General features: G+C 40.9%; 1 protein-coding gene across 6 annotated transcripts in view; it reads right to left on the reverse strand.

Annotated features, from left to right (window-relative positions):
- agrn (agrin) overlaps nucleotides 1-26,174 on the reverse strand; it is a 234,243-nt gene that overhangs the window by 38,776 nt on the left and 169,293 nt on the right. For all 6 annotated transcript variants that reach the window (XM_053240744.1, XM_053240742.1, XM_053240743.1 and 3 more), the window contains 9 exons: nucleotides 25,688-25,885; nucleotides 24,105-24,305; nucleotides 15,765-15,907; nucleotides 15,566-15,671; nucleotides 11,297-11,413; nucleotides 10,273-10,437; nucleotides 9,087-9,230; nucleotides 5,690-5,814; nucleotides 5,441-5,546 (listed from right to left, as the gene is read on the reverse strand). In XM_053240744.1, coding sequence (XP_053096719.1) covers nucleotides 5,441-5,546; nucleotides 5,690-5,814; nucleotides 9,087-9,230; nucleotides 10,273-10,437; nucleotides 11,297-11,413; nucleotides 15,566-15,671; nucleotides 15,765-15,907; nucleotides 24,105-24,305; nucleotides 25,688-25,885 — 1,305 coding nt within the window. The remainder of the gene's footprint in view (nucleotides 1-5,440; nucleotides 5,547-5,689; nucleotides 5,815-9,086; nucleotides 9,231-10,272; nucleotides 10,438-11,296; nucleotides 11,414-15,565; nucleotides 15,672-15,764; nucleotides 15,908-24,104; nucleotides 24,306-25,687; nucleotides 25,886-26,174) is intronic.

Raw genomic sequence — 26,174 nt, forward strand, 5'->3', positions numbered from 1 at the left:
AATGACAGGTGCGTATTGAAGGCAAAAAGTGGTTCAAATGTTAGTATTTAGCATCTTCATGGTATGTGGAACCTGGGATAAAACCAGCCATTATGCAACCACCCTTGTGCGACATCTCAATTTTGTGGTCCAACAGTAAATTCTAGCTCACCGTACGTTTTTTTATTTGTAAAAACGGCTTTGACTTTGAATCATTCCAACTCTGGGTACCTTCACATATGCAGAGTTTGGTCCATTTGAATCAAACCCTGTTGTATTTTCAGGTGAGAACACAATGACCAGTGTGATGCCTTCAGAGCGAGGTGGTCTCGGTACGGTTAGAATCAAACTAAAGCATGGTTTGAATGCAGTGAGAAAGCGATTAAACCCCAAATTAACCCCACTACAGGAAGTGCTGACACAAACCTGTTATGTCTTATGGGTTGTGAGCGACATTATTCTGTAAACTCACTCTCCAGGTGCAAAGGACAGAGCTGTAGCACTACAGAAACCTGATGTGTTCTGAAGATTTGGACTCATAAACCAAAAAAATAATAATAATAATTGAAACTAGCTGTATATATAAATATGTAATAATTTATTGAGAACCGTTTCTTAGTGCTCAGGTGATTTTTGTGATTTCTACACACACTTGGTAAAAGTTTGTTTGTCTTTTCCCATTGCTGTATTTCTGACCAATGAATGAAATCATTTTATGAGTTCATTTCCATCCATACACGCCACTCAGACTTTTTTTCTTTTGGTTCGTTTAATTGTGTGCTCAGTGAAACCAAACCACAGCAAATAACAAACGAACAAAAAGTATCAATTTTGCTTTGAATCAGACTCAGTGGACTGAAAGGTATGAAAGCACTCTTAGAGATCTGCAGTTAGACATTTAAACCCAACTCAACAGTACCCCTTCTGGCATTGTGGAATACTACAGTTTAATTAAAGCAGTCAGTCTATTAGGAATACTCTAAAAAGCCTGGTTACAAGCAGAGTTACTGCACTGAATTTTCCCCATTAGACTAGAGAGCTGCAAGTGCAAAAAGAGCATAACATATTAAAGTGACTCCTATATGCTTTCTGTATATAAATACCTTTATCATGAGTGCTCTTGAACAGAAAATAATGAAGAGCTTGTTCACTGTTGGCTTATACTTGACTGCACAGTGTGTCTGAACTGGAATGTGTGTGTGAGTGTGTATCTGAGGATATGAATTATATATAGTAAAAAGTTGCGCTCCTGTAGGTTTGCTTTAATCACACACAGCTCCAGTGTCTAGCGATAAATGATTGATATAAATGGGGCAGAAATTTGAGCTTTAGCTCCGGCTTCAAAGCCAACATACATTCTGTTAGCAGAGGAGTCTGGCGCAGAGCCCGTCGCTCAGAAAAAGGGAAAGAAAGAGCACTGGGGCTGTGAGATGATGCCATTAAATGACACAAGAGCCTTCTGCAAAGTACAAGTACTCTCCAATGGAAGCGATAAACAGAATAAGTGCAGCACAGGGGAATTACGGTACACTAAGGAGAGCACCGGATCAGTGGAGCCATGCAGCCATGACAATACAGTGGCCTGCGTTCTGCCTTCACCGGTCCCTCATGAACAATCAAAATGCACTTAATGTAGATTGTGATACCATGCATGCAAAAGATGTACTCTTAAACTGCATGCTAATCATCACTATTTTTAGTAATTGGCTGGCGAGGTGTGAAACTCCACAGTGAAACAGGAATAGTATTTATCCAACAGCTCCTGTCAGCTTGTCTGGAGAATAGAGCAAGTCGGTGCAGTCAGTGCTATCAGTGTGCATGTGTGTATATGTGTGTGTGTGTGTGTGTGTGTGTGTGTGTGGTGTGGCATACACCGGTTTTCTCCTCACTGACACATGCCATTCAGAAGCCCAGCCTTCACTTCATGTTCATTCGCAGAGAGAGGAGATGTGTGACGTGTGTCGTGTGGCTTCTACCAGACACACACACACACACACACACACACACACACACAATGTGCAACAGCTGAAAAGAAGCCTGAAACTGGCAGTTCAGTGGAAGCATAGCTTAATCATGTTTAACGCACCATTTGATTTTCCGCCAGGAACGTAGCAATATTAGAAGAGGGGAAAAATCACTGACATCTTTAGCTGCCTCAGATGTGAAGTTATCTTTGAAAGGCGGTTATTAGGATGGTATATTGTCTTTTTCCTCACACAGAAGGGTGTGCTGAGAGAGAGACAGAATTAGAGGGAGATCATCTTAAAAATAAGAGAGCAGTAGAAGGATGGAAAGAAAAAAATATGGAGATTGGGCCAGGATTAGAAAATCAAGGCTACCATTGAGGCAGAGAGATGCCCGTGCCATATGCTGGTGTATATACCGCCAGTTTGCCACAAAACATACAGGTGATGACACCATATGCAAGCTGAAAAAGCTGCCAAGACGTGGACGCTCGCTGTGCCAAAAGTTTCTCGAGCATTCAAGCGAGCTGATAGGGCACCTAAGAGCACTCCTTCATTCTGTTAGCAGCATGACTTACTCACATACTCACATAGCAGACCTCATACACACACACACACACACAAAATGAGCTTGCAGGGAAGCTTATGAGCTGCTTTAATGACATCGATGTCATTTGTTCAGGATGGTATGAGTTCAGTGGGATGTGAGAGACCAGGGCAAAGAGAGGGGCTAAAAGAAAGAGAGGGAAAAAAACAAGGATAGAAAGAAACAAAGAGGGAAAGAGAGTTTGCGCTAATTCCCACTCAGTCACACGTGAAATGAGCTCGTGATTTAGCCCTCCACCTCAGGGCTGAGGAGCAGTCGGAGGTCTGTATGCTAGGGCTGAAATTAATAACAGCCTCTGCTGGTGCTCGCTCCTCGGGCTGGGAGAGGACAGCAGCCTTCTTTTTCGTCCATGAGCTCAGAAAAACGTGATGCTGGGTTTACATGCCTGGTAGTAGATCGAGTAGATTTGCATTTCCTGAAGGAAAAACAAGAAGCTGATAAAAGAGAACGAAGGAATGAAAGACAGGGACAGAAAGAGAGAAGCTAATATACAGAAAAAGAAAAAAATGAAGGATTGAATGAGAAAGAACAAAAGGTAAGGTAGAAGAGAGAATGATGGATAGAAGGAGGGTCCTACAGTGTGCACCTGCACTATGTGTGAATATAAAACAGAGCTGCTGATTGGACAGCTGTAAAGCCCAATATGACATCACCAGATGGCAGCTGGAATTCAAAGTGACAAACATTTTGTCTATAAATTAAAATGAGAAAATCCCAAATTTTAAACCGGAATATTTTTTAAAAAATATGGATTCGCTGAAATGAGAATTTGAACTAAGACTGCACGTTAAAAAAAGTGCTAGGATAGTATTATAAATAAATAAATAAATAAATAATGTGCATCTAACACAGCCGTGAACCATGAACAATATCACAGCTATATGCGACCAGCTGGAGCCTCAGCTGAAGAAAAGCGTGCAAAGCCGAAATGGCAGCAATGCAGAGCTCCTGCAGGTGGGTAATTCAGGTGATGTGTGTATGTGTGTATGATTTTGGGCACAGGAGCCTGGGCATGCTATAGAAGCCAGCAGCTGGCACTACCCGTCACACATGCTGCCTGCTTCACTGCCTGTCTCCGAGCAGGTCCCTGCAGAGCGCCTTCTGACGCAGGCTGCCATTCTGCTCTTCACAAGCTGCCAGCACGAGACGAGCTGACCTCGGCCCGCTTCCAGAAATCTCTCTCTTCATAGTCAGAGAAAGAAAGATAAGGAACAAGAGAGAGGAAGAACCATGAAGAGGAGCAGCAGCGAGGTTGTTCCTCATACACGCTGTGCTCAGGACCTCCTCCCTGAATCCACATATGAGTGGTGCAAACCAAACAGCCAAAATGTCGCCCACTATCAGGGGATTCAAAGACTCCAGTTTGGAACCATGCAGCATCTCTCTATCTACAGGGAAGCATCTGGTAGGCAGTCTCCTGATCCCCTTAACCACCTCCCCTCTACACACACACAACTGCACAACATACTGCACCTCTATATAGAGAAACAAAGACACACACACACACACACACACACACACACATATACTGGAAGCTTTAGTTATTATAAGCTATGGGGTGCACCCCAGCAGAGAGCCTGAGCAGGAAGACTGGATAGGTTATTACTGTGCATGTGTGTGTTTGTGTGTGAGAAACAGACAGAGAGAGAGAGAGAGAGAGAGAGAGAGAGGGAGAGAGAGAGAGAAGCTGCCATACAAGAATTAAAAACATATAGTAAACCTATAATAAAGCTGTCATTCACCATAACTCCATTTATTCAATTAAAAGTTCCAAAATCCAATACCTCATTTCACACTGCTGCCAAAAATAATTGGTATATGCCACAAAAACTTTAAAATAGAATAAACTCTTCTTGGAAAGAATAGAAATAGAAAAAATTCTATTATGTATGTACTCTCTCTAAATAAGCACTTTAATACACGCTTGTACTGTGCTGTAGTGCCTTTATTTTTCTCTGTTATTTTACAGTTGTTGTATTTTTTTAATTAAAAGGTCAATTAATTAATGGCTAAATGAGAACAAAAGACAAACATACCCCATGGAGGATTGCAACACGCTACATTTTTTTCCCACTGCATTTAATTTTTAAACACATTTTACTTTTTTTAACACACCCCTGCTTTGTTATGCTCAACAATGTTTTTCTGATTTATAAATGTGTACGCTCTATGCATTTTTGCTCACTTTAGTTTGTGTGCTTTTTCTATTGCCTGTCACATCCACATGTCTTTGCAAGGTCACGCCTTACATCACTCCGTTAACATTTCACCAATCAAACGTCATGTTAAGGTCAGCAGCGGCCGAGAGATGGGTTTCCGGAGAAAACCAGTGGTTCAGAGGATACTGAAAAAAGTACTTTCCAAAAAATATTTGTTATTTAGCACGGCACTTACTATACACCAAAAATGTAGAAATGAGAAAACTCGAGAAAACATTTCGCATTAAATAGCATCTGTGACTACGCTAACTGATAGCTAGCTAAAAAGTAGAGTATATTGTTAATGTTCTTTCAGAAACAAGAGGCGTTTCTTCTGTATGATGTAACATTTAAAATGATGTGTCTATTTATTGACAATGAAATCTGTCTAAGGTTTAAATCTCATCTGTATCATCATTTGCATCACTGCTTGTTCTGAAATCTAATCCTGTGTAATTACTAATACACTACTCGAATCATTTTTCACTCAATAATTTCTCGAATTCAAGTTGGTATTTGGACGACTACTTTTAATTTTACTTGATTTTTTTTATTAAGGATGTTGGCTACTCTGGATAATAACAGTTCCGCTGAGGGCTGATCGATGAGCTTGTGTGTGTGTGTGTGTGTGTGTGTGGGGATGTAGATGTCTATGAAATGAGCTGGCTGTGTAATCTATAGAGCAGTCCCACCTGTGCACTGGCCTAAGTGCTTCACCGTAATTTCCTTATCCTGCCGACAGGCAATAGTCCTCAACTGGCAATAGTCAGCGTAGGTCACACCGTCCGTGCCACAGACCTGTCCACACAACACACACACACACACACACACACACACACACACACACACACACACACACATACAGTTAAAATGCTGAAGCAAACACGACAAACTTCAATCCCGGGTGTGTTACTATGTTAAGTGATGTTAACGCTGGACACCTTGGTCTTGTTCATCTGGTCGCAGTCAGGAGACGGACACTCGCAGTGCACCTGCCCGTTCGCCTCCACACATGATGCTCCATGTTGGCACTGCAGCTCGGCACAGGACAATAACACCTGGGGACCTGTGACAAACCAAAGGCATCCATTTCTATTGAATTATTGCTAATTATCAAATGATTCGAGAATTTTCACTCAAGTCTGCTCAAGTCTGAAGGAGGTGTCATTAGCACAGATGTTTTTACACACAGATTATTTTCAAACCATGAATCAGCTGCCTTTTATATGTCACTTCAGCTGTACACAATTTGGAGACAAAGTGTGGCGGTCCAGAAAACCCATCAGATGTGGTTGAATTCTTTTGGCAAAAAAAAAGGCAAAGAAAAGGGATTTGCCTAAAACTGGGTTTTTCTGCCTATTATACACTTTAAGAATCTTAAGAAAACAATCAGATTTCACCAAAATAACCAACCATGGAAATGTTTTTATTTACTTTTAAATCTTACACAGACTATCTTCCTGCAAAGATCATATTTGCAGGAGTCAGTTTAGCAAATGCCAGTTTAGCAAATGCAGTCAATCTCCCGACACAGTGAACATCAGGCTTTGATCAAGTTGTTGGATAGCTTTGGGTCATATCGGAACAAACATAAGGCTAATCAGTTCAGTGGAAATGTCCTCGAGCTTCCAGTTGGAATTAAATTTTAAACGGAGTTTTCTCCTTTTTTACTTTTGGGGGTAACCAGAATTTAAAAAACTTATAATTGACATACATTTTAAAACAATACATAGTAGAAAAAGGCAAAATGGCAAAGTTTCGCCACTACACAAATAAGCGCAACATTTTACTGTTTTGATTACCCTTTACTTTATTCATGTATCATAGTACTTCTTTATTTTCGCTCGACGATAAACAGGCCAGGTGTGTATATATTTTAATCAAGTTGTTGGATACATGAAGTTGTTTGTGTGTGTGTGTTTGTGTGTATACTGTCAGGTCTATGAGTATTCCACAGTGACACAATTTTTGTAATTTTGGCTCTGTATACCACCACAATAGAATAGAAGTGAAGCAATCAACATGTTATTGAAGTGTAGACTTTCAGCTTTAATTCAAGGGGTTTAACAAAAATATTGCATTGAACATTTAGGAAGTCCCTCCATTTCCACAGGCTCAAAAGTAAATTGGACAAAATAACAGTCACAAATATTATTATAATTTTTAATACTTGGATGGAAATCCTTTGCAGTCAGTGACTGCCTGAAGTCTGGAACCCATGGACACCACCAAATGCTGAGTTTCCTCTCTTGAGATGTTTTGCCAGGCCTTTACTGCAGCCACTTCAGTTGCTGCTTGTTTGTGGGTCTTTTTGCCTTCAGTTTTGTCTTTAGTAAGTGAAAAGTGTGCTCAATTGGGAGGTCAGGTGGCTAACTTGGCCATTTAAGAACATTCAATTTCTTTGCCTTAAGAAGCTCTTGGGTTGCTTTCTTGGTACGTGCTGGGTCATTACCCATCTCTACTGTGAAGCACTGTACTATCAGTTTTGCAGCATTTGACTGAATCTGAGCAGAAAGTATAGCTCTATACACTTCAGTTTTTTAAAAAATCTTAAGCAAAGTCTAATCTGGCCTTTCCATCCTTGAGTGCTACCAGTGGTTTGCATCTTGCGGTAATTGCAATATCAACCATACACTCATGAAGACGTCTCTTGATTGTAGACTTTGACAATGATACGCCTACCTCCTCCAGAGTGTTTTGACTTGGCTAGATGTTGTGAAGTGGTTTATCTTCATCAAGGAAAGAATTCTGCAATCATCCCCAACAGTTTGCTTCTGTGGTCTTCCAGGCCTTTTGGTGTTGCTGAGCTTGCCAGTGCAATTCTTCTTTTAAGAATGTACCAAATTGTTGATTTGGCCACTCCTAAAATTTCTGCTATCTATCTGCTAGGTCTTTTTTGCTTTTTCAGCCTAATGATGGCGTCCTTCACTTGCATGGACACCACTTTGGACCATAGTGATAATTCCCACTAACAGCTACCAAATGCAAATTCAACACTTGGAATCAACTCCAGACCTTTTAACTCCTTGATTTGTCATGAAATACCTTGGAAACAGCTGGCCATGAAACTGTTTATTAGTCAAATGTCCAATTGCATTTGAGCCTTGGAGCAGTTGGAGCAGTTATGTAAAAATTGGCTCTATTTCCTAAATAGTTAATGCAATATTTTTGTTAAGCTCCCTTGAATTAAAGCTGAAAGTCTACACTTCAATCACATTTTGATTGTGTCATTTCAAATCCACTGTGGTGGTGTACAGAGGCAAAATCATGAAAATTGTGTCACTATCTAAATACTTATGAACCATATATACATAGATACATACATTGTTTAGAAATTATTTAGCATTTAGAGTTCTAGTCTATGTGCATTTCAATGTTTTCTTCACCTCATATACTATGGAGCACTGGCACTTTAAGTGGGAAAGGTTTTTTTTTTTTCAAATTTGAAAAAAATAATAATAAAAAACAGCTTTTACACTCAAACACTAGATGTTAACAGCCTCAGGTCCTGAAAAACCCTGCAAATGTGAAGTCTGATTTCTGATGAATCCATTATTCTAAATGGATCACTCCACCCCTGCTGTTAATGCCCTCCGTTTCTTGCCCTTTGCAGCTTATTATTCACAGTGCTGTATGCACGACTGTAGTTTCGTCTAATAAATGAAGTTGTTCGAGCTAAGCCAAAAAACGGCAAACTAATAATTTCACCTCACACTAGCAGGTTTGTCTGTGCACGTTATATGGACAATTAGGGACATGAACTTTGCTCTGGCATCACAGCTCCAAACTGCAGTAGGAGGTTTCATGCAGGATCTCTCCCCTCAGCTTTCATGTGAGTGCTTTCATCTGGCTGCATCCCAACTCACAGCACTGGCTTCATTAAGCACCTGACTTCCTCAGTCCTGTCAATATCTGACAGTGGGACTCTAATTACACACAGAAACGAGCTGATGCGGTGGGCACGCATCAGGGTGCAACTAATTTGCCTCACTCGTATCTGATTTCTAATCTGACAGACACCTTGTTAAACGAGGGGTTGGATTTGGAGAAGGTAATGCGATACCTATGTAGTAGTGCTCAGTAATCAAATTAGTGATTTTCCACAATTAATAATGGCAATGGTGCAATTGTGCTTAGTGTTACATCAAGACAAATGACATTTAGTCTCATTAAAATCCCACAAAGAGAAAGAATCCCAGAACTTGTCAGGTACAGTTGAAAGAGAGACAGTGTGTGTGTGTGTGTGTGTGTGTGTGTGTGTGTGTGTCTGTCCCAGCAGGATTGCCTCTGTTGACAGTGTGTGCAGCAGCAGCTGGTGTGAGGAGAGATTTATTTTACCTTTGTCACAGCCGTTGGCGGCCATCTTGCTGCCGTCGGGGCAAACATCACACTTCATGCCCTTCACTCCGGTCTTACAGGAGCAGAGGCCTGTCATCTGCTCACAGTCATCCCTCACTGAGCCCACTGCATCACAGTTACATGCTGGAGAGAGGGAGTGAGGGAGGGAGAGAGAGCGAGAGAGACAGAGAGACAGAGAGAGAATTACAGAGAAACAGAAAGAGAGATAGACAGAGGCAGACAGATAGACAGAGTGAGAGGCAGACAGAGAAAGAGAGACAGAGAAAGAGAGACAGAGAAAGAGAGAGACAGACAGAGTGACAGGCAGACAGAGAAAGAGAGACAGAGAAAGAGAGAGGCAGATAGAGTGAGAGGCAGAGAGAAAGAGACACAGAGAGACAGACAGAGAGAAACCAAGAAAGAGAAACAGAGACAGAAAGACAGAGTGAGACAGGCAGAGAAAGAGAGACAGAGAGAGAGTGAAAGAGAGAGACAGACAGATTGAGACACAGAGAGAGAGGAACAAGTTGAAACAATAAAACAGGCTGAACAGTTTTTATTAGATTTCTTGTGACACTCAATTGAATTGCACTACACATAAACACACACACACACACCCACACACACCCAAAAGGCAGTTCTGGTCTGTTACCTCTGGACTGCACCAAAAGCCATCGGCTGGAGGCAATGCAGGTTCATTGGACGGTCATGTACCTCTAGGGTGAGATGTGAGAACCAACACACACACACACACGCAAACACACAAACCCCCTGACCACCTGTGGGACAATACAAACCACCTCACGCTGCACAAATCGATGCTTGTTTTCCACCTCTACTGAGTCGTCCTGATGCACTAATATTCTCTTTGCTCTAAAGGGAGACTTCACAGGTCAAGCGTGCATAAGCACAGACTTCCTGCTAGCCTCTACATCTCAAATGCTTCAGTCAATAAAAATCACTGTCAAGGCTGGAGTGATACGCTCGGGCGTCTGGATTTGCACAGCGACAGAGCTAAAGTGATTTAAGCAGAACGTTTCGCGGTCAATACCAATCCACGCTGGGACGAACAAGTGTGAACAGGCGCGAGGAAGCTCGACTGCTGAATAGAAATCTAAATCACTCCCAAGAAATTGAGAGTGACACTGAGACAGAGTGGAGAAAGAAGAAAGGAGAGCTGGCTTACGTGTACAGCCGCTCGCTTTCTCTGTCACAATGCCGCGGAAGTTCCAGAAGCCGGGCTCACAGCGGTCACACTTGAGACCTCCGACTCCGGGCTTGCACGAGCACTGGCCTGTGCTGGGGTCACACGTTCCTCCGTACGAGCCGTACTGGTTACAGTGACACTTACCTGGGCAAAAACACACACTATCATTACTGAGTCGCACAATGCACTCTGTCAGCATGAGACAAACAAACAAATAAATACAAATTTAGGTGCAGCAGTTCCTTCTGAATAATCACCAATTCAAAGAGATACTCACATAAATACGTATATCAGGCTGTATATGTGTCTTACGTAAACATTATTATAAAGTGCAAAATGTTATAAATGCCAAAATTTTCAGTGCGGATTTCTAAAAATACACAAAAAAGAACAAATTCAGGCTGATCGTGTAACAAATGGAAAAAGACAGGAATTGGTTTTTAAAAAAAGATTTTTTGGAATTGGAAATGTTTACATATAAAGAGACATGATTGCATTTTTTTTTTTTTTTTATTGTTTTGATTGATTTTTGATATTTACACTTTATACTTTATTTTAGATTTCCCACATGAGTGAAAAAGTTTATCTGAATTAAAAAAAAAACCTGTGGGTTTTAGCTATGTATATTTTCCTGTAGTTTTAATTGAAGTATATATATATATATATATATATATATATATATATATATATATATATATATATATATATAAACCTCATTTTAAAGCTTAGCAGTGTTTAAAAAAATATCAGATGGGTATCAATATCGGCTGATACTCAAGGTTTCAGTATCTGTATTGTTATCGGAAAAGACAATAGGGTCATCTGTAATGAATAATTGTTGATTACTAGAAATAGGCTTAATCTTATACTGGGTGTTAACGAGGTCTCATCATGAGAAATATTAATGAAATTCTCTATTCAACTCTATTCAAGATATTTTCGCTCCAAGAGCCTGCTAGGAAATGAGAGGTCACATGTGGAAGTAGCATACTGCCAGACATACTGGGACATCCCGCCATTTCAACACCCTGCGCAGCAGTCTTGTTGTCTTTACAACATCCGTACACAGTCTCGCTGCAGTGTATTGCGGTGATCATATCAGACAGATTCTTTACAATAGCTGTGGGGGAAGAAAAAACAAAGAGGAGTGGTGAAGAGACAGGCAATGGAAACATGTTGAATGATTCACAGCATTCTTTTAAGACAAATTAGACTAAACAATCTGGAGAGAAATGCAATTTAGAGCCACACAATAAGAACTGCTGGAGGAGCAGAAGTGGGAGAGTCTGCCTCTGGTCACAAGATAACAATTCTATTTACAGCTTCTGACTACAATTCAAAATCACGGGGAAAAAAATTATGCCATTATCGGGCATGGAAACAAACAACAGGCAGCCCCGTGAATGCGTGGTGGCTGACATTTGACACATCCTAGGGGACCTGTTCTTTTCATTTATTCCTCACTGAGATAGCGGCATACACACACATATATAACAATGCTGATCTAGGATTTACGCTGGAGCAACTACACACAAGTTCATTTAGGTGAATATGTATGTGAGAACATGAGGGATCTGACCAGAGGGGTGAGAAACTAATCCTGAGTCTGTTTTTTATAGTCATTTATTCACATTAGGCTACGTGAATTAAACAATTAAACACACACGTGATTTCGGCTCATCACAGAGTTGCCATGCTGATTTGCTCAAAGGTAAAGTGCCTTTTTAGCCACCTGACTGTCTGTCTATCTACCTATCTACCTATCCATCTATCTATTAGGAACACTTGTACACCTGAACATTCATGCAGTTATCTAATCAGCCAATCATGTGGCAGCAGCACAATGCAAAAAATCGTGCAGATACAGGTCAAGAGCTTCAGTTAATGCTCACATCAACCATCAGAATGAAGAAAAAGTATGATCTCGTTGACTTTGATCGTGGCGTGGTTGGTACCATAAGGGCTGGTTTGGGTATTTCAGAAACTGCTGATCTCCTGGGAATTCCACACACAACAGTCACTAGAGTTTACACAGAATGGTGCAAAAAACAAAGAACACTGAGTGAGTGACAGTTCTGTGGTTGGAAATACCTTGTTGATAAGAGAGATCATAAAAAAATGGCCAGTTTGGTTTGAGCTGCCAGGAAGGATATAGTAACTCAAATAATCACTCTTTACAACCGTGGTGAGCAGAAAAGCATCTCAGCATGCACAAAACATTGAACCTTGAGGTGCATGGGCTTCAACAGCAGAAGGCCACATCAGGTTCCTCTCCTGTCAGCCAAGAACCGGAATCTGACAGTTGAAGATTAGAAAAAAAAAAACTGGTCTTTTTCCAGTCTTCAACTGTCCGGTTTCGGTGAGTCAGTGTCCATGATAGCCTCATGCACCTCAAGGTTTTTTGAGTTACTATAGATTTTCTGTCAGCTCAGACAAGTCTGGTCATTCTCCTCTGATCTCTCTCATCAACAAGGTGTTTCAGCCTGCAGACCCTCCGGTCACAGGATGTTTTTTATTTTTCGCACCATTCTGTGTAAACTCTAGAGACTGTTGTGTGAGAAAATCACAGGAGATCAGGAGTTTCTGAAATACTCAAACCAGCCCATCTGGAACAAAGAACCGTGGTTAAAGTCCCAGAGATCACACTTTTTCACCATTCTGATGTTTGATGTGAACATTAACTGAAGCTCTTGACCTGTATCTGATTTTATGTATTGCGCTGCTCTGTGTATATATATATATATATGAGAAGCATTTTCCCCCATAAAACTAAAAGCATCAGTCTTACTAGCAAATGTCAATTTGTCTGTGTGGACCATTTCTTTCAGTCAACAACCAGACACATAAATTTATATTAAAAAAATACTGATGGTCTCTCCTGCTGCTTGATACCGTATATAGATCAGTTTTCGGCTGCCATCTTTGTTGGTGATGTAAAGACTGGCTATTTAGCTAAGTTTCTGAAACTTTCACTTCTGTTTCACACAAGATGCAAAGCTATAATAACTGGCTTGAGGTGTCACAGAGAGAAATCCACCACTTTGTGAAAATCCAGCATGTGTGATGACTCCCTTTAGTCTGCTGATAACACCATGTATGTGTGAACAACACTGTCCTCAAAAGATCTAATACCCATCCTGAAAAAAAAAAAAAAAAAATCGAAGGGAAGCACTAAAGTAGAAAAATCTGACTACAGTTTAGTGGAAACCAGATGGTCTTTCTGTCTAACTTACTTTTTTCATCACATTCTTGCCCTTTTTCTGATCTTCTCCCTCTGTCTTTCTCTTTCTCTCTAAGCCATTGAGTCGAACACGTTTGGGCAGTGAAGAGAAGAAGCAGATCTTTCTTTTTTCAGCGTGTTTGTGGCTTGCCGTTCGGTCGAACAGCCACCTGGTTATAAATTACGCCGGTCTAATGGTGATGAGTCGCCGTGCCTTTTCCCAGCACCAGAGATGGGCTTCAGACACACTTCATTAAACCTTTCCCTGCTGCACTGGCCCTATTATCACATGGAACCTTTTAATTTCATACTTTCTTCTCCTGACATTATTTTTTGGAGAAATCTTTGTAATTTTTTCTCACTTTCTTCTACATTCACCTAGCCTGCAATGCAATCCTTCTTGCTATAACAGGATCTGGTAGGAGCTATTGTGTGGATCCTATAAGTCCACTGTCTACTGAGCAAAGTACCAGAACTGGCACCAGAGTACTGTGCTTTTAACAGTCCACCATTCCACTACTGAAGTTCTACTGTATGGGAAGGTGTGGGATTAGAAGCATTATTTGTTGCTGACTGGTTATGTGTAATGTGTCATGTTATATACATAAACACAGAATAGTCTGTTTTGTTGGTCTTGCTTGTACTGTTAAAAGCAATGTTTAACAAAAAAATGTACTAGTACACTAACAAATGCAGCACGAATGAAGGTACAGAAGTTTTTCTGATTTTTTTTCTAAACGTATGTGGTGCCAAGTTCGAACTTGTTTGAACTAAAAATATCCTTAGTTCTGTTTCACATTTTCATCAACAATAGTTGGAAATTTTTATTTTATTTGAGCATAGTGCAGATTTTTTTGTGTTGCCTTTTCATTAGCTTTTTGTCAACAATTTGGCTGCTTGTAACCAAATGGACAATCACATAAAGGAGCAATGATAATCCAAGCACTTCTTCTATACAGACTTAACAATAGTGGTGATGCGCACCACAAGCATGATGCAATCACTTTTAATGTCTTTGAATTGGTGCAAATTTAATAAGAGCCCAAATCTCCAATGTTTTTTTTTTGAATATGTATCAGTGACTCATGGTGTCATCATTCCCGTTAAAGTATATGAAGAAACAGAGCTAAATGTGTGCAGACTTTATTCTTTTAGTTATTTATATCAGAAACTCATCACCCATAGTGCCAAGACACAAGATCAAATCTGAGCAATCTGAGAAGTGGAGTGAACTTCTACATCAGAAGTAGCAAGATGTCCTAGCAGCTCCACAAGGGCGATTTGACTAGGGCTGTCTTGGGGTCACCGAGAGCTAATTTCCAATTAGCGAAATTGGCCAGGTTCTCTCGAGGGCGTCTCATGCTCTCTGAGCTCTTTCGGTCAGCACGTGGGCAAAGTCAAGTGACTTGGTGCATATCAACTGCAGAAGCCCAAATTTCCAAATGAAATTTCCATTGATCTGAGCTTGGCCAGTGGGAGGAAGGGGAGGAGGAGGAGGAGGAAGAAGAGAAGGAGGAGGAGGCAGCCGAAAGCCCTTTGCACCGGTGGAAAGTTCTCCAAAAAGGATTGATTTTTCACGGCCGCCACAGAAGCATGACTGAGCCTGGCTGGAAGGCCTGAGCGGCTTTGGAGCAGAAAAGTTAAGGGGAGCAAAGATAAGAAGAGGGAGGGGGGATGAGAGTAAGGACAGAGACAGTAGGGAGGAAGGGAATGAAAAAAGAGACAGAAATTGAGAGAAATATAGAGCGTAAGCGCGAGAATGTATGTGTGTGTGGTGTGTGTAGAATGAAGCTCTACTGAAGGCCTGAGGGAACTCTGCTATGATCACACAGTTTCTCTCTCTCTTTCTCTCTCTCTCTCTCTCTCTCTCTCTCTGTGTTCAGCTCTGGAGTACACAGACCTCTTGAAGCTCAAAGAGGCACAGCGCTTGCATTCAGCTTTAGTGGTACGGTAACAGCCTGCCATTTCACCACCAGTTACCGAGTAGCTGTCGTACTAATCTCCTGAGAAATTCAACGCAGGGACAAGAGAAGAAAAATGCAGGTTACTTACCTGTACATGGGCCTTGGCTCTGAAGCTGCAGATCGACCTGATTCTCACACCTAGCCTTCTTTAGCTCACACTCATTGCTGTAGGTTTTCCCATCTGTCCCACAGACCTGCAAAGAATAAAGACAGAATGATGCAACCTGATAATCTGACTCAACGGCTGGACTTTTTTTTTTTTTTTTGCAAATTGAAAAACAACACACCTCGCTGCGAGGCACGTTCTGGCAAGTGAAGTCACACACACAGCCTTCATCCTCCCTGTCCTCATCCCATGAGCCTCCGAATCTCCGACAACGTTCCTGTTCGCATGCCTCCACCCCGGAGCCTGAGCCTCCAGACCCGCAGTCTGCAGAACCACGGATACACACTTCCATCATACTTCCATCATACAGCATTAACACATTTTAAAAACAGAAAGAAACACTCCACAACAATAGCTCAGTTCAACTAGGAAGTGACAAAAAAAGAAAAGCGTGAAGACATAAAGACACACACAGACACAGGGGACCCGACAAACACAGACACACATTTGCATATCTTAATGCGGCACATTGCCTACTAATAAAGAAAAAAATATATTCTTTGATGCTTTCAACCAACTTTTCTTAATCTATTTACTGCAAAGAATTAATGGGCAGTGGCTGATGAAGTACTTCTACAGAAATTTTCTTCATGTTAGTGGAGATTGAACTCAAGGCACTGCTGAAGACATAAGATAATGACCAACCATGAAACAATTGACAAAATAAATTAACAGCAACAATACTGAGCCATCTCAATACTTTTACTCCATTACAATTAAAGGTACTGTTTCCCTCACAGATTGTTTTGGACAATGCACTATTCTAGAGACACCGAGTCAAAATTGTTCACACTAATACGTCTTAATTGTTTAAAGCAAGTAAACATTGCCTCACAGGAAATTCTTACACTTTACCATGAAATACTATAACACACACTATAACAATTAAAATACTTAGTGTGTGAATCTATTTAACACCTCATACTTGAAACATCCTTTTCCACGAGGCATCCATTACAGATTATGAAAAAATGGACATTTTTAGTTAAACGTTCACTCAACCCTGTTACCTGAACACATTCAACACAGTCACATGTTTAACAGGAAGTCACATCATCTGAATTTCTTGAAGATCATGGGAAGAAGAAAAGTAAGTTCTCTCACGGTCATTACGTACATAGCCTTTTCTTCATTTTCAATGATGAGGTCACTTCGAAAGTACAACCCTGTTACCCCAATTATAGACTGAACGTTTGATTAAAAAAAATAATTTGAAGTAAATCATTGGAAAGTCCAATGTCCTTATGCCATTAGTATGGATGCTAGTTAACCACATGTTGTGTATTTGCTACTTCTATAATTAAAATCTCAACCCTGTTACTATCAACCCTGTGGTAGAATGCCGCCATCAATCCATCCATCCATCCATCCATCCATCTGGGTCCGGGTCGTGGGGGCAGCAGTCTAAGCAGAGATGCCCAGACCTCCTTCTCCCTAGCCACCTCTTCCAGCTCCTCCAAGGGGAGAAGACCCCGGGGCAGACCAAGGACTAAATGGAGAGATTCTATCTCTCTTTTTGGACTGGGAGCGCCTGGGTATCCCTGTGGAGGAGCTAGTAGAGGTAAAATGCCGCCATTGTCAGAAAAAAAAAAATTGGTAAAAATTAGGTCTCAAATGTTGCTTATGATTGGTTAAAATGCATGTTTTCTTAGGTTCAATATTGAAAAATGATATAAAAATGTGAAGTGATTTGAACTCTATCAATAAATACATCCTGATACTGGTTCACTAGGTCCCGGACTAAGAAAAACTCTTGGGGAGGTAATATAGTAAAAAAAGGGACACAGACAACACAATTTTTTAATTAAAGTGCTAATTTAAGTACTTCAGGAAGAAATAAGTCTTTAGACATCATTTGAAGACTGCAAGTGACTCAGCTGTTCAGCTATCTAGGGGACATCAATACCCTAGTTAGTTCCATCTATAACTGTCACTGTGAGTTGTGTTCTTACTCAAGCCCCGCCTCCAAACCACAACTGGCTCTTGTGTCATCGCTATAGCCTGCAGCTAGATCCAGACCACACACACAATAAGTCATTTACAGTTTAAATTTATTTACATTTCACCTCTTTATTGGGAAAAATGGAAGTGAAAGAAGACGTCCATTACATTTAAAATGTCCCAGAGCTGTACCAATTCAAACTGGAATATACAAATAAAGAGCTGAAACTGATGATGAAGAGAGAGGAAAGGGCCATGAGGAAAGGAGAGACTAAAGCATCCGGTGCAGAAGCACAACAGCCCAGGGCAGACGCAAATTACTCGGTACAGCAAATGCCCTCCCGTGTGATCCGAAATTGAATGTCTGCGTAGGCATGACTGACAATTCACAATGTCACTTATTCAAGGACTTGCTGTGTCTGGAAATGAAAGAGTGACTGAGAGATAAATATGCTATGTGACTGATTTGTGTTTTTGTCTACAGCCTTCCATTATAGCCAGTATTGTCAAACATAACCTATAGTCTGGAAAAGCAACTAACATGACAACAATTACCTAACAATTAGTTCACGGCTATAAATAAACCAACCTGAAGCGATTCATGTTACTACTTTGAATAACGCCATCGATCCTGAATGAGAAATCTGTTGTTAATTTGACACAAGGGGAATAAGCATATTTCTCCATCCATTACTCTTTACGCATTCTGTTTTCAGTGTCGAGTTTTTTTTTTTTTTAAACAATCCACGTCGTCACCCGAGAGGGTAAATTAAATGCAAATTTATGGAAACTCTCCTCTTTTTAAACTGATGTGTCTAGCCCTGTAGCTAGTCTCTGGGCCTATAAGCTGTGTTCAGCTAACTAATTTACATAAATGCATTTAAGCTACAAGAGATGTTAATGTCTAGAAAACCAGAGTCGCTGACATACAGCTACGGTATCTGCTGTGGTATTTTTTTTCAAGTACTTGATTTGGTCCACTGAAATATTTTGCTCAGTTTTCGCAACTGCAACCATGTTACCTGAAATGAAATTACACATACGTTATAAATATAGCAACATTGTAGTGACCCCACAGTCCTACCAAAAAAAAAGTTGGCAAATTCCTCCAAAATGGACCATTTTGTCTTCAAAACGCTCTCTGACTTTTTCTGGAATCTTAAATAGTGAATAATACAAAGTATTAAAAATTCCCATTCAAAGCAGACTTCCACTTCCAATACAGAGACTAATTGGGAAATATGAGCACACTCTCTGACTCCACAGGAAATCAATGGGAAGGTCTGATTCACGGGTTTAATATCCCGATGAAAGGATTGTATTAGTTGTAATTAGCATCAGCCTGAGCTCAGAGAGCTTGAAAGCTTGAAGGGCAAATCTACATACTGTACATGCTCTCCATCAAAATGGAAGATTACCATAAGGAAAGTAAGACGTCCCAAGAGCGCCCTCCAAACGAGCCTGATTTGAGGTGTCTCGTAAAAGCACATTTTTCAGTTGTATTTAATGAAAACGACTGCTCATTAGCCAACTACGTAAGCTCAGATGACATATTACACCATTGACTCTATCATCACACATTAATGTTATGGCCAGTGGACAGCTGTTGAGGAAATCTGGGAAAAGAGGTGCTTCTTTTTGAAATTCTAAACATGCTGCTATTTCAGGTTAAACACCTACATCCCTGCAATTCATTTCGAACTTGAGTGAGGCTCTTATATACGGAGTTTAAAAGGTTGTAGGAGGCTGTAGTTGGTTCCTAACACTCATTTGTTTGTTAGAAGAGGCGAGCTCACTCGGAGTGAAGGGGATCAATACAGTGCTGGTGGAACTGCTACTCAACATAAAGCATTTTAAATAGATTATAGAGGAGATCACAGTGAGGCTGAATTCAGAAAAAAAAAAAAAGATGGAAGTGCATTGAGTTTATTATCCCAGATGTAAAACCAACGAAAGCACTCATCCCCAACAATCTGCTCACCCAGATACACCGAGCAAATAAGTCTCTCGTCACATGCATCACGCTTCAGCTACAGAGCGTGATCGCTGTTAGCATGTGCCTAATCTAATTAGGCAGTTTTGTAGATTTAGGAAGAATTTTGTTAGATAAAGACAAACAAGCAAAAAATGTGGAAATGCACTGATAAATCGAAGCATTATGAACTGTTTGTTGCCAAAAGAATAATAAATCAGCGATGATTTTAATGGTCCCAACACACTGACAGCAGTTCATGCTGTGAATACTTTGGCTCTGATTAAAGAGTGCATGTGTTGTACAGCAGGGCTGGACTGCAGGAGCCGTCATGGGTCCTAATCACACACTGATACAGGAAATTTGTTTAGGCTTCCTAGCTTAGAACACTGACCACTACACAAAGACATAATCATTTCTGTACAGAAGTCTCTTCAGAGGCACCCTAAAGCCCAAGCCATTTAATGTTGCTTTCACGCTTTATTTAAAGAGCTGACTTTAGGGCACACACTCTATAACCATAACAGTGCCATTCTGTGTTATGATTGTATTAACCAATTAGCTAGCTCCTCTATCTAGATTTATTAACTGACAGAGATTAGACCCATCTATCCATTTTCTGTACCACTTATCCTACCCAGGGTTGCAGGGGAGTCTGGAGCCTATCCCAAGGGACTCAGGATGGGGTGTCAACCCATCATTGGGCACAGTCACACACTATGGACAATTTGGAAATGCCAATCGGCCTACAACACATCTTTTTTGGACTGGGGGGAGGAAACCAGAGTACCCTGAAGGAACCCCCAAAGCAAAGATTCGAACCCCCAACCGCAGAGGGGTGAGGCAGACATGCTAACCACTAAGCCACCATGCACATAGATAGGGTTAGCTATATCTATCCTAACTATGCTCAGAGAAGACCTTACATTCCGCAGTGAAATATCTTTGTCGTAAATATCCTATATGTGTGAAAAAACTCTTCATACGACCAAATTTTGACATTTCCTACTAATATAGTACTGAAAATGACACGTTTTTCTGAACTGAAATGGTTCCCTTTTGAATGTTTCTCAACCAGAAGTAAAAGTGAAAAGTGAGAAAATCACATTTACACATTTCATTCCAATTCCACTCAAAAAGAGGCCCGAACTACCTATAGATTCATAACCTAATCTACATTTGGAAAAAAACAACATTACTGTCAAATTTGAAAGAACTGGACATTTACAATCTGAAATGCGTTCTCAATCTGATAATCAACATCATCCTCATTAGTTTGTGTCTCTTCCTCACGGCATTTAAACACAAACCTCATTGTCGTCTTTTCACTCAGCTGATCATTTAAACACGTCTTTAACGTCTTTGCATTAGTTCATGTAAACATTTTAAACCTTGGTCTGCTGTCATCTGTACAGAGTGTGTAAGTGCTCTTCTCTGTTTTGATGATAGTGCGATGACGCAGAAGCATCACGGACATTCTGACAGCCAGTATCTGATTACAAACTGAGTTGATTAGGCTCACGTGTGTTTCACTATGACAAGTAGCTATCCAACAACATGATAAAAGTGTGGTATTTACTGTGTGAGGAAGAGCAGTCTTAGCTAGCGAGGTTTTAGACTGACTGTTTTTACCACTGCGTTTGTTAAACTGGCTCATTGCCTGGCAGACAGTCAAAGCAAGGTTAGAAAGTAGCCTAAATAAAAACAATTCCAAGTTGTTTTTGGTAAAATATATTTAAAGTTTCTTAAAGAAGAAATGTCAAAGTATGTTATAGGAAGAAAACCTTTGGTCAGAACCAGATTTTTGGCTGTTTTCCAGAACCACGTCCAACATGTTTTCCCAGACCACCTGACATACTCGCTAGCGGCACTATGTCCTCCATGACGTTTTTTTTCTTGCCTGCCCCCTAATCTGCAACCTGATTGGTCTTGCATTTGGAAAAAAAAGCTTGACGTCACTTGGCACTTTTCTGAAAAGTTGCACTTTTGAGCATTCCACCCACATTGCATGTAAACCATGTTCTGGCGGCTGAGTAAAAAGCAAAAAAAAAAAAAAGCCTAGTGTTAAAGCAGCCTCAGAGGAAGGGTGCTTGTGCAGGCGTATTCTGCTCATGCATTAGGACAAAAAAATAACACATATATAATGCATAAATAAAAAGTCTGGAAGGGTAGTGGTAAGCAGGGCACTAATTAGTTTTTCCACTTTGATGTGACTGCAGATGAACCTTTCTATTAGCAACTCCATAATCCAGAGTTGTCTGCCTCAGCTACTCTCAAAAGTCTTTCCTCTTCTCGTTCACTCCATCATGTCCTAACGAGGGTCCATTTAGCCAGGGGATTTCCATTAAGAGGAACTAATAAACAAATAAACACTCAGCCAGAAATAAAGAAGCAGAGAAAGGTAGTGGTTTAGTGACCTTCACATTTACGTGTCAGCTTGGCGGTAGTAAGAAATCCTCCGCGTTAGAACCTTGTAAATGCATGCAAGCAGGTTCTCTCTGTGAGGAAGTCAAGATACACATCCATCACATGTAGCTAAAGCACAGCCTGGCCTTCACAACTTATGTGCCTGGAGGTTGTTTACCTATTGTTTGTTGGTCATTTGTCACTTGCGGCGCAATAAGGGGTTGGACAGGATGTTAGAGCAAATAAAACTCAACCGACATAAAGACTGATCGACAATAGCGCACCATCCAGCATGGCAACAGTGCGGTGTCTAAAGACAAGATATTTGTGTAGGATGAATGATCACGTGCCAGCCCTCTCTTCTCAATCTCTCCCCCTCTCCTACACAACCTTATCTCCAGCTCTTGCCCTGTGGTTCTCTTACTGATGCTTCACCCTATTCAGGTGTATCGCCTCAATATTTGCAACGCATAATCCTATTTAGCAAACGTGTATTCTATTAAAAAGGGGAGGGAGCTCGGAGGTGATGCACTGCTCTCACCCGCCACTTTGTCAGTGTCTACAAAGAGGCTAAGCTTAAGCTTAGCGGAGTGTGAAATTAAACAGGTGATAAATTTCCCACCGTGGCCAAATGCCGGGAACACCGTCATTTTTCATTACCACAAAGTAAAAGAGTGAGGGAGCACTCCCATTTCTTTTCTGTAACTAATGAACATAAATAAATGGGGGTGGGGGGAAAAATCACTGCACTCCTGACGCCGTTTGCTCTAATAAGAAAATATTTTCTACTGTTGACATCCAGGAAGAATCCATTACCTTGGATTCAGACGGGCCATCAAATAAAAGTGCGATTCCACGATTGCGGTGAGATTTATCCTTGGTAACTCTTAAAAAAATAAAAGTTATTTCTTAGCACACAAAATATGGTTCGCTAGCAGCCATTCAAAAAGCATGAGGGCATCAAGGTTGCTAATGATTTGCTTAAAAATGTATTATTTTGAGAAAAAAATAGTTTACTTTCAATTTTTAATTTGTGTAACAGGGTTGAACAGAACTCATGATCACAATATAAATGAAAAGAGAGAAAAAAAATGAGAGAACTTCATTTTCTTCTTCACATGATGCAACTTGATCATGTGACTTGTGGAATTTTCAGAATATTTCATAAGATTGAATATGTTCAGGGAACAGGGTTGGGTCATAAACTACAGTGGATGAATCATGGAAAAGGATGTTTCAAGCATGAGATGTTACACAAGATTTGTTTTTGAAGGATTTATAGTATTTATAGTGGACTGGGACAATCCGAAATGCTGCTTTCTAAGCGATGTAGATAGATTTTATGACAGTGTAAAGTTATTTTTTTTTGAAACACACACATATGTTGTTGTGAAGGACTCCTTACCTATGTTTAAAATGTCTTTTAACTTTACACACATATGGAACACAAACAGCATCCCAATCCCCCAAACACAGGAGAATCTGAGAACGCTATAGGTCAACACTGAATATGGCCCTCCTAGATAAAGTAACTCCTTTCTTCCTCCTCTCATCCCCGTAGCCCATCACTATTGTTCCTACACAAAGGCGGACAGTCTGGAGCCAGAACAGTTTCTTAGCTGTAGCACGGTCATATGACGAGAGCAAAAGCAGAAAGCTGAAAGCATCTAAACCATGGCCTCTGGGAAAAGCCTATTATACAGGCCTGACTTCTCCAAAAGCAACGTCTCTACAGCCTTCAGGGAGACAACACAATAGAGTGACGAGACAGCAGGAAAGAAGAGAGGAGAAAACATGCGATGGTTGCTCGTCTGTGGGTTGTTAAGGATGACAGAAAGAAAGACAGATAGAGAAAGTCAATGCTGCACATAGGAAAGGTCAATCTGTGCTGATGAGTTGCCTAAATGACTGCAACAAGCTTGGAGTTAAGGAGGAGCTCATCCAGACATGCCTCGGGTAACACACCACGCCAGCTGTGAAAAGAGTCAACAATAATGGGGAATTTTCGCCTCAACTTTTGTCTGCGCTTGTCTGCCCTCTTTCTCCACAGATTAGTTTCACTGAAGCCTACTGCCACTGATGCACTCCAGCAACCACTGACACACAGGGACACAGTGATGTGTGTATAAATAAGTAGCGTACCTTCGTCACAGCTTCCAGGCCTCGCCACTTCTATGTTCTTCTTCTGCCTACAGGACGCCGAGCGCAGTTCACACTCATTGGCGTAGGTGATGCCGTCAGTGCCGCATACCTGTGCAGTGGGCTGACCCACACACTGAGGGCACTCACACTTATTCTGGACGCAGCGGGCACCCCAACTACACACAGTGCTGCCACAGGTCTCTGTTAACACACACACATAAACACAACCATACAAGCACAATATATAAACAAACAGTCTCAGTCACATTCACCCTCTATGACTCATTCCACAGCAGACGTCCACATGTTTCCATCAGCAAGTAACCACAAATAACTAATGTGTGCGTTCACAAATGAAAGATACGTGATGGTATGAATAACAGGGCTCTATTTTTGTGATTATAATGCAAGTGTAAAAAAATGTGGCTTAAAATCAGGGTGCTGGAATGTGTGGGTGTGGTAGATTAATTCTCTCCATTTTTGTGGTTAATACAACATCAACAGGTGTGGTTAGGTGATAGCCAATCAAATCAGTTCCTCTCATTGTAGTCATATAGAGCACCATAAGATTTCCTTTACAGAGCATATCAATATTTTAGAAAGAGAAAAAAAAAAACGGGTGGCTGTTTGTTATTGTAACGTGCGGGGTAGGATGCAAGTGAGTAAACTCATCGCCATGGTTCAAAGCGGAGGTCAATAAACATCTATAAACAAAATGATAAGGCAGGACCAATAAGGAAACCCAGAAATTACAAATAGAAAACACCTTTCAGAAACGCATGATTATAATCGACAAGACTTCGCGGTGAAACAAAAAATAGCAGCATAGACAAAATAATTAAAGTGAAACACAGAACAGCTGAACACATTAGAGTAATTAACTAGTAAAATGCCAGGGGCGGAGACAGGACTAAAACCAAAGCAAAGGAACATGTTAAAACATAAACAAACGCACATTAAGAACTAAACAAGTGAGCCGGGAGCCATGCACTGAGAGGGAAAATGTGTGTGACAGTAATATCAATTTATTTCTGTGTCCTTTCATATCTGTAATAGCAAATAATTTCAGAGCCTGGAATTTAATTTGTTTCATTAAAAGTTTTATTGATTCATTTTTTTTAATGTTATTCCATGCATAATGACACTTCCAGCATCTGATTCACATTTAGTAGCCACAACTGAGTTGGTCGTATTTGTCACAGATACGATAAGTCACTTGTATTTAATTAGGATGGGTGAAATATTCTATTTATATTGAAGTAGGGAGTCCTGAAAGACAGGAAATAGCCTCTCAGGACAAATCAGCACTGTGCCGGCAGAGTTTGAACGTTAGACTCCTTGTTGTACTGCTTTACCAATCAGTGGAAGTGTGTTCACTCCTGACGACATTAGAACTAGGCAAGAGTCAAAGTTATACGTCTAATTTTACACTTGCATCTGCATAAATATAGAGCCATTAGTGTTATATACTGTGTCTTGATCATCATGCGTTCTGCATGGTTATGAAGGTCAGTTTTCTTTGGGTAAGTGAGTGTGTGATGAGAGATGAAGAGCGGCGGAGCGGTTTAGCGGTAAGTACTCACTGCATTCTCCCTGCGCCACCACATGGAGGTCTAGCTGCTGGGTACAGGCGCGTACGTGCAGCTCGCACTCGTTCATGTAAGTGGTGCCGTCGCTGCCACACACGGGCTGCTTGGAGACCACACACTCCTTCGGGCACACGCAGCGGCGGGTCTGCTCGTCACAGATAGCACCGAACGAGCAGTTTGTGCAGGCCTTATCTGTGAAAGAGAAGAGGGATGTTAGTGGAGAGAAGATCAGTGAGAAGATCCATCTTGGTTCAGACTTGGCAGCCGGACTGCTTTATTGACTTGGTTTAGGCTGAGTGCCGTAGATTTGCTTCTTTCCGCTTCACTGCCTCTTCCACACTGACAGGAACCTATCACACCATTTCCAGCCTGGTCATATGGAAAGGTGTCTTATAAGGTATCTGCCTGTTTTCTTTAATCGCCTCAGCTGCTTGACTTTCTCAAACCACTGAGTGGCGACACATTGGATCCTGAGCTATGG

Source organism: Pangasianodon hypophthalmus, chromosome 16 (genome assembly GCF_027358585.1).
Source record: "Pangasianodon hypophthalmus isolate fPanHyp1 chromosome 16, fPanHyp1.pri, whole genome shotgun sequence".
Classification (NCBI taxonomy): Eukaryota; Metazoa; Chordata; class Actinopteri; order Siluriformes; family Pangasiidae; genus Pangasianodon; species Pangasianodon hypophthalmus.